Source organism: Hippocampus guttulatus, chromosome 4 (assembly GCF_054856545.1).
Source record: "Hippocampus guttulatus isolate MCC_2025c chromosome 4, RoL_Hgut_1.0, whole genome shotgun sequence".
NCBI lineage: Eukaryota > Metazoa > Chordata > Actinopteri > Syngnathiformes > Syngnathidae > Hippocampus > Hippocampus guttulatus.
Window position 1 is genome coordinate 6,089,128 of NC_141264.1, and position 12,817 is coordinate 6,101,944.

The following is a 12,817-nucleotide window of genomic DNA, read 5'->3' on the forward strand; positions in this document are numbered from 1 at the left end:
AACTTGTACACAGCAGGCTGCAATATCTCTTATATGGGGAGCAGTTAGGGCACACACATACATGCATGCAAGGGGAAATTCAGAGTGAAGAGCCAAGCAAAGAGTGCCGCACCACTTCAGCTGGCATGGTGGGGATGATGCCTTGCTCAAGGGCACCCTGACAGTTACCAGAGAGCAGACAAGCATCTTTCCAACAACCAGCTGCCTTTTTTTTGCCATAGTTAGTGGGATTAAACCTGTGTCATCCAACTCCAAAGCCCAAGTACCGACAGACTGTTCTGTGGAGCCCACCTCACCTTCACATCTCCCTTCATTTCTGTTTAATGTGAGTCAGCAGACATGTGAAAACATTTAAAATGCCTCTGATTAACCCCAAATAAACTTCAGATGTTCCTCTAGGCTTTAGGGACATTTTTTTCCTGCTTCTTAGCAGCAGTCTGAAGGTTTTGTGAAATGCTTGACAGTAATCCCTCGTTTATCGCGGTTAATGGGGACCAAAACCACCCGCGATGAACGAATATCCACGAAGTAGCGTCCAATTAACATAAACAGGTAAAAAATATATATATACTGTATATTTTTTTTAAAGTCCGCAAACGGTCCGCAAGAAGCTGCAAAACATCAGCGAGTCACATAGAGCAACATATACAGTACTGTGCTCCATGTATTGTATATGTAAATATATATATATATATATATATATATATATATATATATTTATTTTTTTTTTAATATGTTTGAAAAAATCTGCGATGCACTGAACCCGCGATAAACGAACCGCGAAGTAGCGAGGGACCACTGTATCTTGGTCTCAATTTTAATATTTGAACAAGTGTGTGTATATTTTTTATTCCTACTGTATGTGTATGTAAATAATTTAAAAATTGTGAATGTGGTAAGAGTAGCAAGATGTGTTGATGAGTAATGATGCTACGGTAACAGGCAAACCAAGGTGATAGAATAAAGTTGCCTCACACCAATCGTCCTCTAATGAATATTTAATACTCAGATCTGTGCAAAGCAGGGTTATATTTATGTAAATATGAAGTGAAAACAACAGCGTTGTTCACTGAAAGGTCATAAATAAGCATGAACCCGTCCTTGTGAAGTCTTAATAATATAAAAGAAAGAGGGGTGCACGACTGAGCATCCAAAACATGATTGTGTGTTTGGTGTTTGGGTGCTTAGCGAGAAAATAATTACTTTCAGATCACATTTGGGTGTGATTATCTTTCTTATCAGCTCAACATCTTTCCAATCCCTGCACACAGCCAACAGAGGCTAGTCCTCAAAGCCCTCGAAGTTCTGTTAAGATTTGCGTGTTTGCCTTGATCTGAAACCTTTGCCTTGGATGAGGCACTCTATAACTATTATGTTTGTTTATCCCCTGCTAAACTGGAACCCTTGATAATTTGTGCTGGATAATATATCAAGTCTGCTCATCTCGCCGCTTATCCAAATATGCTCCGTTTGTCTCCCTGAGCAATAACATGTTGCTGCCCTAGATAAATATGACCCATGTCCCACCCGAATGTAAGGATGTCTGGGAAAAACACACAGGCAGCCCACACGTCCCCTTCCGAACATTTACCGTTTACATAGGAACAAAATTACTCAGTTACAAACAAAGACCCGGATTAAAATGAACAGAAACGAGAATGCACCCTGGTTCTCAAAGTGACTCGACTCCCACAACTCACGCAGTTTGTTCACCACTTTAAAATTGAAACTCAAAACCTACCTCTTCAAGACTGTCTTTAATTCCACTGCCCTGTATTTTTACCGATTGTTTATTTCCTCTGTAAAATTCTGCGTTTCATGTTGTTTTATTAATGGACAGTTGCCCTGAGGGACTCCAAAGGTGCTTACTAATAAAATGTATAATGTAGATTTGTGTAATACGGTATTGACGAGTGATGATCAGTCATGATGTGCAGTTAATGACATAAAAGAAATATACGGTGCCAGAATTCACCGAGATCAAACGGAGTGCGAGCAGACAGACTGTGCAGTACCATGGCTGTGTTGTCTTTACAGCAGAAGTGGCTGCATGATTTTTTTTTTTAATGACATGTCGCAGACATTAACTTATATTAAACTTTGTCGAACATAATTATTATAACAATCAGCTGATTTCAATTTTTTTTAAAAGTGAAACCGTTCACTTTCATCCTGAAGCTCATCTAATTATCGTTTTGATACGACTGTGACTCAGAGGACAGCTTAGTTGATGAATAAAGTCATCCTCAAACATTTCACTTTTTCCACGAGTTTTAAATTCCGATTAAGTGTGCCTGTAGCAGCAACCAAGGGGCCCTCTTCTCCGTGGCAATTATAATCTTTAAACCAAGGGTCACCAATCTTTTTGAAAGTGAGAGCGACATCTTAGTTACGCTTGAATGCAAAGGGCTACTAGTTGAATGCACACTTCTGAAAAAAACAAGTTCAATCAAATCACCTCGTGGCTGTCCTGTTCATATTGCTTCTTCGACTGTAAAGTCTGGACTTTAGTTCATGAAGTCTTCTAAGAACAGGAGACTTTGCTACCTAAACTCCTGCCCTGTGGAGGTCTGATATTACGAACACCTGTTTCTTCTTCGCAGCTGTCACGGTGCTTCTTTCGTCAACTGCTGCTGTTTTCCTTGATCTACTTGTTCAAAATCTGTTCGTAGAGCAACGTTTTCTTCTTCGGTACATTCTGAATAGTCGTATTGGCTATGGCCAATGTTTGTACAGCGGCTTTAATTGATTCTCCATTGCTCAGCATCTCAATTGTTTACTTTTCATACATAACGCTCAGAGTTTGCTGGTTAAACCTCTAAGACAAATCTGACACTCAACATCAACATCCACCATTTTTTTAAGATTCACCTATGCAACAAAACTGTCAGTGACATGGATATATTTGCTGAGATTATAAAAGGGCTGGTTCCTACAAATAGTGCCATATGTTCAGGTGAAGCATTGATCTCTTGTCTTGCATTCATGCTTCATTCTTCAGTCGAAATGTACGGATACCATTTCTTTCAGCCCTAGTACAATTACTACTTCCATTTGAGTCCAAGCAGAGACTGACTACTAATATTTGCTAACGCCAATACGTCTTGCAATTGTGACTAGAATTGATGTTATTTTTAATCAAATATTGTTTAAAAAAGCCACAAATTTCTCTTGAACATGGCATCTGTTTTCACCCAAATGTAACACTTTTTAGAATAACAACGTGTCACTCCAACACGATGACAACAATGGGGAACTTGGATCGCGCTTTTCTACCTTCAAGGTAGTCAAAGCAATTTAACACTGTCAGCAATTTAACACTGTCTCCTCATTCACCGACGAATGGCTCCTGACAGTTAATGAAAACCATTAGGTGCGCATTACCTGGTAAAATATGAGCCACAAACAGAATATGCGCACATAATTATCAACTATTCTGGACCATGAAAGAAACAGGACTCACAACACTGTGTGCATGTGGGGCGGGTCAAGAGATCGCAGATTTCAAATGATTTGAGGAAAAGATAGCATTCTGATTTTTCTGAGAGGTATTGCGATTTCTATTCACTTCATTTCGTCACATCAGGCTTCAGTGCAATATTCACTTGGTACAGCAGCATTTACAAGCATGACAGAAACTTCAATGATACCATCAAAAACTTAAACGCTAAGACTCTAATCGTTCTCGGACACTAAAGAGGCTTTGTGAAGGTGGCAGTCCTTTTTCAAGTTTCTTAAAATGGTTTCATAAGTAAGGCCTACTGCTTGCAGTCATTAATGTATACAACGTTTAATTGTGATTGTAAGCATAGATTCTTTTTAGCAAAAGCACTTGAGGAAAACAGTGTGTGACATTTTGAAACGACAAAAGAATAACACATAGAGATGGTGTCATAGAGAACAGAGGCTTTGGTTTCCGAGTTACTGGCACCATAAAATAAGCTCTTTGCTGTGTTTGCTTCGAGTCTTGTTATGGCCAGCATGTAGAAACCCAACCACAGATGTGTGTTCCTGTTTACACTCCACGAGAGATAATTGAGAAAGTCTTTCTGCTCAGTGACTCTCAACCGGGGCTGCCTTGCTACTTGGCAAAATATCTCCCATGTCTGGCCTGCGCCCACTGAAGCGCTCTCTATTTACCTCTTTATCCACCATAACTTCCTCTTTGTCACAACCTCCCCCCTCTCCTCCCTTCCGTCTTCCACTAGAACTATTATCTGTTATTCATCTGGAAGAACGCCATGTCTGCCTCACACAGTCCAGCTGCCCTAAACACCCGACAATATTTTAGCTTCTTCCCAACATTTGATCTGTTTCACAGAAGAGATATGTTCCACCTCTTAGCCACATTTCCACAGTCATGCAAGTTCATCCATCTGAAATCTCAAATTCAAATTGGACAGATTCCCTTCCTGTGTCTCACCTGGAACTGGCCGGTGTAGTCTTCATCTGTGGTACCCTCCCTGCCCTCCTTCAGTGCAATGAGGGTAAAACCTCTGAAATATGCAGGGCTTGTTGCCAAGAGGATCACTGTGGGGAGGACGGAGAGTGTGTATTAACACCTTGGACACACTAGCAGTAAAGACGCTTTACTACATTGACACATCAGGGTCACGCTGCAATGATGCAGGATCACCCTGAATGATGCTGGCGGGAAACCAGCATTCTTGTCAGCATCAGCATGATGTGGAAGAATGAGCACTGTAAATGGGGACTTAGCATCTCACTGTGGAAGTAAGGACACCTTGAAAATCCGAGAGAAATGTGAAAAGAACGAGCAAATAAATGCAGTTTGTTGTCAGCTCACTATTTTGAGTAAAAGCATTGATTCATCATTTTCATTATATATAAACCCTGCAACATTCAGAGGACAGACAATAGTCACGAGGCATCTTTAGCAGGCTTCGATGTATCTAGTCTCTAATTTGAGACCTCATTTCACCCAAATTGCAAAATAGGAATGAGACTGAATATGAGCTATTCAAGGAGATGAGGCGACAAACTGTTCAAAAATACAGCAGTTCCCTCACTTTATGCTGTAACATTGTTCTCTCAAGCTAATAATATGAATAGAGAACAGGGGGGTCAAACATACAGTTCGCGGGCGGGATTATGCACGGAAACAGGTGTAATCCGACCTGTGAAATTATTTGGTGAAATTGAAGAATAAGTACAGGCTGTCTGAATAAAAAGCTGCCCCAAATTCGCCAGATAGTTGTCGGTAAGTAAGATACAGTACGTCTTTATATTTCTTTCACTGTACTTTTAACATAACCATGATTTTTTTTTTAATTCGTGTTGCAAAGTTCAAAGAGATGGTCATTCTGCAAGATATTTACACGCAATGCTCAGATTAGCAAATCAGGTTACAGTTTGCTTTAAAGAAAACTTTTTTTTTAAATGCAACATAAATTAAATATGAATGTGTTAAATATGGCACCTTCAACTACTGCTAACACAAACACAGATGACAAGGATTAACATCCATATAATATCATTAATTAACTGCGTTGCACCACACAATTCATTCTAGGAACCATAGATATGTAAAATAAATGTAAAATAAAAAATCCAACATGCATTTTCTGCCTATTTTCACTGCGCTTACATTGCCTTGAACGGCTGGCACCAACGTCTGTGAGCTGGGCTGCTACCTGTCACGTCGATTGAAGCGCTCTTGCTTTTGTAACAAGCAAATAGCTCAACGATCGCTGAAGTGATCGACAGTGAGTAACCAGTGGTTACTAACCACACTATCTATCTTTGTCGCCGCTTAGTGCAGATAAAAGCCTTTGATCGCTGCAAAACAATAGGGTCGCAATCTGGGCCTGTACCGGGAATTTAGCTCAGCCTTGAATGTATTTTTTGACTTTCTAACATTTGAGCACACAGCGCAACAGTATTCAACATGACGTCATTATTTCTTCTTCATGAGTTTTCTTACTCTTCTGTCAAAGACAATCATGTCTGTCATTACGTAGGTGCCACCCAGTGTTCAGACGAAGTCACCACGGTTGAATTCAACGGTAACTTAAGAACAGGATGACAAACTTGTGTTGCCAAAATTCAAGTTAAATGGTCGATATTCCAAAATATTACTTGAAACCCTATTGTATTCAATGTAAAGTTTGCATTTCACCCTATTCGTAAATTGAACAACCACATATTTTGATTGGGATTTTTTTTCTGCCACTGGTTATTTGTGTTTCCTTGAATTTATATATTGATTGATTTTGGTTCATTTAATTATGGTTACTATACAAAATATATATTTTCTGAAAGAATGGAAATAAAATATTTTTTTAAATATTTTTAATACATTACAATATATTTACTGTTCACACGGATTATAGACCAGGGCGGCTTTTTTTTAATGATATTGTAAAAGATGTTAATATATTATTTTCTCAGGCCCCCCAATCTATCAGTCAGGGCCCCCTTTAACCCTGTGAAAGTAAAAATCCTGGATCTGTGCCGACTAACTGCTAAGTATTAAAGACATCTTGGAGCAGGATGTTTTGAAGGTTGAATCCACTGAGTCAGCATAATTGAAGCCAGATACAGGTATTTGACTGATCTTCTGTTGTGTGCACATTTGTGTGTGTAAATCCACTTGTTGTCAGGAAGAGGTGAGGAAGTGAATATAGGTCAGCGTTCAGAACACTCAGTAGACAACTCTGCCGACAAGAGTTTGATGACTTTGAATGAGTGGAAGCATCTGGCATCAATTATAAAACTGTATACAATAATTCCCCCCCCCCCTTCTATTGTGGGGGGTTTCATTCCAACCCCCCCCCCTGCAATGTGAAGCCCGCGATAGAGAAGTAACCAATTTAAATAGACACTAGGCATGATTTTAGAGCATTTAAAGCACAATATAATACAAACACATTTAAGCACATACTGTATTGAGAGAGCAAGACTAATGCATAGAACATATCCTGTATGTTGTGCAACCAGTGTAACAATGTACAGATACCTGAATGTGTTGACAGTAAACAAATAGACAGTGGAATGACATCCATAATAAACAGGCGAAAGTATAAAACAGTTATGAGTTGCACCAAAAAAAAAAAATGAAATAGGGTAACCATGAGCCCATTACCCGGGATGGAGGGGAGTTTACTGTATATTTAACCCACATACGCATGTGAAGGCTATGTTTAAAATGATGGAATGGTCAAGTAAACAACAGATGTGTAAAATGGGATTATTCATGCAATTTTCAATTGCTGCTCAATGTGCACTATTACTTTGAGAAAACTACTGTGATGAAACATCTTCACAGCTTCTGACTGGATACAGGGCACAAAGTAAGAACGGTATAAACTAGAGTTCACTGGTGGCTTTCATTTAATATTCTTTTTTAAATCCACAAGCTTCCACTCATTTTCTGGACAGCTTGTTTGACTTGTTCGGGTTGCGGATGAGTTGTTGCCTACATGCCAGCTGACTCTGGGCGAGGGGAGGGGTACACCCTGATCTGGTCACCAGCCAATCCCAGAGCACACGTAGACAAATAACCGTTCACACTCATATTCACAATCGCACCTATGGGCAAACTAGAGTTTTCAATTAACATTTTTGGAACGTGAGAGGACTACCTGGAAAACCCCAAGCAACCATGATGAGAGAACGTGTATTAAACTTCACACAGAGTCAGTCGTGTTTACAACCAACCCCCAAAAGCGATGTTGTTGAACAGTAAGCTATTCTTGTCTTATGTGAAAAAATGGCAAGTCGTAATAATGAACATACAAGACAAGAATGTATTTATAAAACATGAAAAAATCTTTTTAAAAATGAGAACATCACCATGCATTATTAGATCATGCGAACATGTGCATTGTTTTCCTCGATAGTTACAAAAATAATGCACACTTATTTATGTCAGTTCCTTCTACTTCTTTGAACTTGATCGTCACAAATAGTGGGAGAAAACGCGCACCGTTTTACCTCTATAGGTGCTGCCGGGCTGGTAGGCTTCTGGGTCGCCTTCCACTCTGAGGCGGAACTCATGGTGCCCATCCCGCCGGGTCCCCTGGGTCTGTGCTCGTAGAATCCGCCCGCAGTAGCCGTCCGCCCTCCCTCCGGAGGGTTCCTCCACGAACGCGATCGCGTTGCACACAAAATTCGACAGCACATAATACTGCAAAAGCAACCAAAACATTGCCATGTCGATGCCTGCAGCCCGGAGGGGACTACACAGTGATCGTTTTTGATCAAGTCAAAGAAAAAGTCGTGAAGCTCCTTTTTTGGACAGAAACTTCCACGCAGCGCCACAGCAGCGTGTCAGTCAGCAGTGAAGGTGAAGAGGATGGGATGGCTCCATGTGGACTGGAAGCGCGCTTTGGTGAGGAAGTGTGAGTGTGTGTGTGAGAGAAAGAGAGAAGAGCTGCTGCTGATCCCGGATCAGGGAAAGGTGTCTGGAAAGAGAGGGGGGCGCCAATAACTGACAATGAGGTAGCGCACACCCCCTGTCTCCTTAGCTCGGCGCGAGTCTCCTCCCTCCTAACACACACGCGATGCTATTGCAGCTGTTCTCAGACACTTCTTGTGAACTCCCAATTCAGTATCCAAAATCCTGCCCGAGGGCCAATTGCTGTCTGCTGGACGATTTTTTTTTTATTGTCCCGCCCTATCACATATTCCAATAATGAAATGAAACTCACTTTCATTAAAACGTCAGGAAAAAAAATAAAAATTATAAGAGACCACTATTTTTTATAATAAACATTCAAATGTTCAAAGACAGCAGAATACTGTTTTAAAATTCAATATAAAAATGTAACAAGTCTAATATTACAAGACATCACTCTTTTGATTTAAAAAAAAAGGTTGAAACAGTTTTGTCGCATCCTAATGAAAAATGTAAACGTTAGAAGAGATTACAATACTACTTATTTTCATTGAAAAATAAATTGAAGAATTGCATTGCTTAAATTGAACCCAACAAATATCACACGGTGCGCACTTATAGAGACACGTTTATATATACAGTGTGTATGTATATATAAATTGGGCGGTACGGTCGTCAACTGGTTAGCACGTCTGCCTCACAGCGCAGAGGTCATGGGTTCGAATCCGGCGCCGGACGATCTTCCTCTGTGGAGTTTGCACATTTTTCCCCGTGCCTGTGTGGGTTTTCTCTGGGTACTCTGATTTCTTCCCACATTCCAAAACTATGCATGGTAGATTAAGTGTTCGCTCTCTCTTCTCCCTATGTGTGATTGTGAGTGTGAATGGTTATTTGTCTACGTGTACCCTGCCTACTCCCTAAAATTCGCTAGGATAGGTGCCACTGTGACTCTTGTGAGGATAATGAATGGATGAATGTATAAAATTAAATATACAGTACATGTGTGTGAAATCACTTCTAGGCTGTGACAATTCTAAATTGATTTGAGGTAATCATGCACTCATACCAACAGGTGGTGCAAGAGGATCTCCGTGCCTTAAGATTCTCAGGATCCATTTTGTACTGTGTGTTGCATCACAGTGCCAAGTTTTATGATGCAGTCAACTACAAAAGTCAAAGGGAATTATGGAAATGCAGGATTTCACCTCTTATCTTTGCTGTGGACCTTGAGGTGCGCTGCAGCTAGTTTATTTGAAGGATCAAATTTTAACAGTTTTGTTCCTTTTTGACATGAGGCAAATCTTCTATTCAGAGGAATAAAAAAAGTGTGCTAAACTCTGACTGAATTACTTTTAGGGTCCTCAGCAATACAGTAGGTAAAAAAATAAAATAAAATAACCGTCACTCAGTGTTCTTATTTTTCTTGTACTTTGGACTTTTGTTCTGCACACTTGTGAGGGTGTGTGTCTAAACACAGGTTTAAGTAATCGAGATGAGTTCTGGTCTATGGAGCCGGAGATTGTTCAAGTAAACAGTTTTCACATGCCTCTCTCTGTGTGATGAAGCCCATCTGGAAGAACCTTTGCGCAGTAAAAGGATTCATGACAAAGGTCTGCTGCTTACCCTCTTGACTGAGGTGCGGACTCAGTAATTCAGCTTCCTTTCAGTCAAAGCCGAAGTTAGATTCAGGAACAACCTTTCAAATGCAGCGGAACCTTTAAATTGGATTGCCTGAAATGTTGTTTTATTTCAAAATTGATGGTGGTGGTACAAGATGTCATTCATCATGTAGATTTGCGTTTAACTTAATCAAACTTGTATGACAGTTAATAATGTAAAATGAACAAATGGAGTGCAATTGATTGTAGGATAACTGAACACAATTGGTTCAAAAGGTGGCATGGTGGAAGAGTATTTAACACATTTGCCTTTGTTTGTTTCAAGTGATGTTTGCCTCGGGCTCTTCACATTTCAAGAGATCAAACCTGCCCCTGTGCACAAGAATAGTTGTTTTCCTGTGACAAATATTAAGAAAGTTCATTTTATTTAAAATCAATGAAAATGAACCCCATTTTGGCCAACGTCTCAATGTGAAGTCAATAGGGGTCGAGATTTTACGTGTGAATCCTGTTTTCCAATTTCCATAAATGTCCTAATCTTTATCCTATTTCCAAAAGACTGACATCATTGGAAAGCTTGCTAAACCCAGACAGAATATAACAATGTGCTTATTCGATAATTCCACTCATCCCTGGCATTAAAAATAAATAAATAAATAAATAAATCATAATTGATATTACATTGACATTTTCAACAGAAAATAATCGGAAAGCCTCCTTTCAGGAAAACAATTAATGTACAAATGTAACGTCATATGAATAAAATACAGTAAATAAGGCAAAATGGTTGTTATTGTTGGACATTATTTGAAGAAAAGGTGGCATGCGTTTAAAAAAAAATGGGAATGAACAAACTATGAATCAGGAAATGTTGACTGAGTTATACCAGATACATAGTTCAGTCATGAAATTAGGAGCAGATTTTATCATTAGTGTATAGTTGCCAACCGACATAACTTGACTTAATTCCCGAAAAATTTGTCGGAATTTCCATATTTTCTTCATTTTTTCAAGAAAGTACTGCATGATGGTTATTGCAGTGGATCACATACAGTAATAGGATAACAAAAATAAAAATTAAACATGCTGTTCGACTGCACAATACAATAATTACGCTCTAATCATAATTGTTATAAATTATGGCTTCAGTTTTTGTCATTGTAAAATGGTGCACACAGTTGCAGCCTGATTCAAAGTTTAGGAGATTTCAGTGTGCCATCATCAAAAATATACGTTTCTATGGATGTTTCTATGGCTTACTGAAACTATTTTCAACTGTAGTAAACAAAGCAAGTCTATTAAATCATATTAATCAGATCTCAAAAGTCAAAATATAACTTTACTCAATAGATTGGATTAGATAGTTTAAGCACGGGCAAAATTTTGGTTTCTAATTAGTGCAATGTAATTCTTGTACTCCAAATGTCGTCTTTTGCATCCATTTTTTTCCATGTCTTGTATTTACAATTACTGATGAAACGATGCCAATTTCCACCTTGGGGTCGAATAAAGGTTATCCTATCTTGTGCTTGTCAGTATCTATTAAACTGTATTAAGATACTTTATCTTTATAGGCCCGTTCTGTCGGCTGACGTATGTTGTGACGCACTAATTTGTTTCCTGCCCTATGTAGCAGGTTAGAGATCTCGGACGTGTGATGTGTTGACGCCGGACGCAAAGCGAACTTGCAACTCTCAGTTATGTTTAGCCACGTGAGCTAGCCAGCCATAGCTTGCAGGGAGCTATAGCGAAAGATGTCCCAAATAATGCGCATCCGAAGTTTTACTTTACTTATCAACTTTTTCCTTATCACTTTTTTCCAACTTTATGATTTATATTTTAAGTGCGATTAAAATAAACTATTTTAATTTAAAAATAATCCACCATCCGCCAAGTGTTCCACCATCACTCAAAATGCATGATCATGAGGGTGGCTTGTTAAGTGATCTTTTTAGAGCCATTCAGCGCCAGATACCCACTCTCCAACTTTGAGTCTTGGAGCTATACTCGCACCAAGTTTGTTTGTTTTTTGTCAACCTGACAGCTTAAGTAACAATTTCATGAGGGTAATAAAGCACAGATCCTGGAAGCATGAGCCAAAGGGTTCTATTAAAGGAAATGAAAATTACGCTATATCCTCCAATGGACTACTGCATTCCTAATTCCCACAACATCTTGACTTGTTGATATTGTAAGTAATTAATTGCTCCCCCCCCACCAAAAAAATGAAAACTGCTTCCTAAAATGGAGCCAGCGAAATCAATATGAATGGTTATGCTTGGCGATCACTGTTTTCTTTTCCTTTCCAAAATTAATGGCAGTTCATAAGTCAGAGATAAAAGGTGTAAGAGAAAGACAGTAGATAACCTACTATAAAAATGTTTTTAAATTGGATCATGTGGTCAGTGGGTCACTACATTTACTGTATTATTCAAACACTACATCTTACCATGTGAAAACAAGCATTCATTGTGGTTCAGTTGAATGAACTCTTAACTTGCTTTGCACCATCTTAACAACTACAACAACTGAGCATAGCCTTCAGCAATTTTCCTCTATAAACTGCACGCATGCCCAATCGCAAACTGCTCTCACACAATCCGCTCACAGTATGCGGCACATTAAAAAAAACAAGCTGAGCTGTACTTTGCATTTTTAAAATCTCATAGAAAGAAGGTAAAAAGGTTATTTGACACGTGTGGCTGATGTAGAAGGAAGAACAATCTGTTCAGAGTTCCTCAAGGTTCTGGATGTTGTGGGGCTGTCCTGGTTGACATGCCTCTGCAACATCGCACGGCCATCGGGGAGAGTGCCTCGGGATTGGCAGACCAGGATGGTG

General features: G+C 39.3%; 1 protein-coding gene across 1 annotated transcript in view; it reads right to left on the reverse strand.

Annotated features, from left to right (window-relative positions):
- spon1b (spondin 1b) overlaps positions 1-8,430 on the reverse strand; it is a 78,505-nt gene extending 70,075 nt beyond the window's left edge. The window contains exons 1-2 of the mRNA XM_086109387.1: positions 7,957-8,430; positions 4,424-4,530 (exon numbers count right to left, since the gene is read on the reverse strand). Coding sequence (XP_085965513.1) covers positions 4,424-4,530; positions 7,957-8,176 — 327 coding nt within the window. The 5' untranslated portion in view covers positions 8,177-8,430. The remainder of the gene's footprint in view (positions 1-4,423; positions 4,531-7,956) is intronic.
- Positions 8,431-12,817: the final 4,387 nt, after the last annotated feature.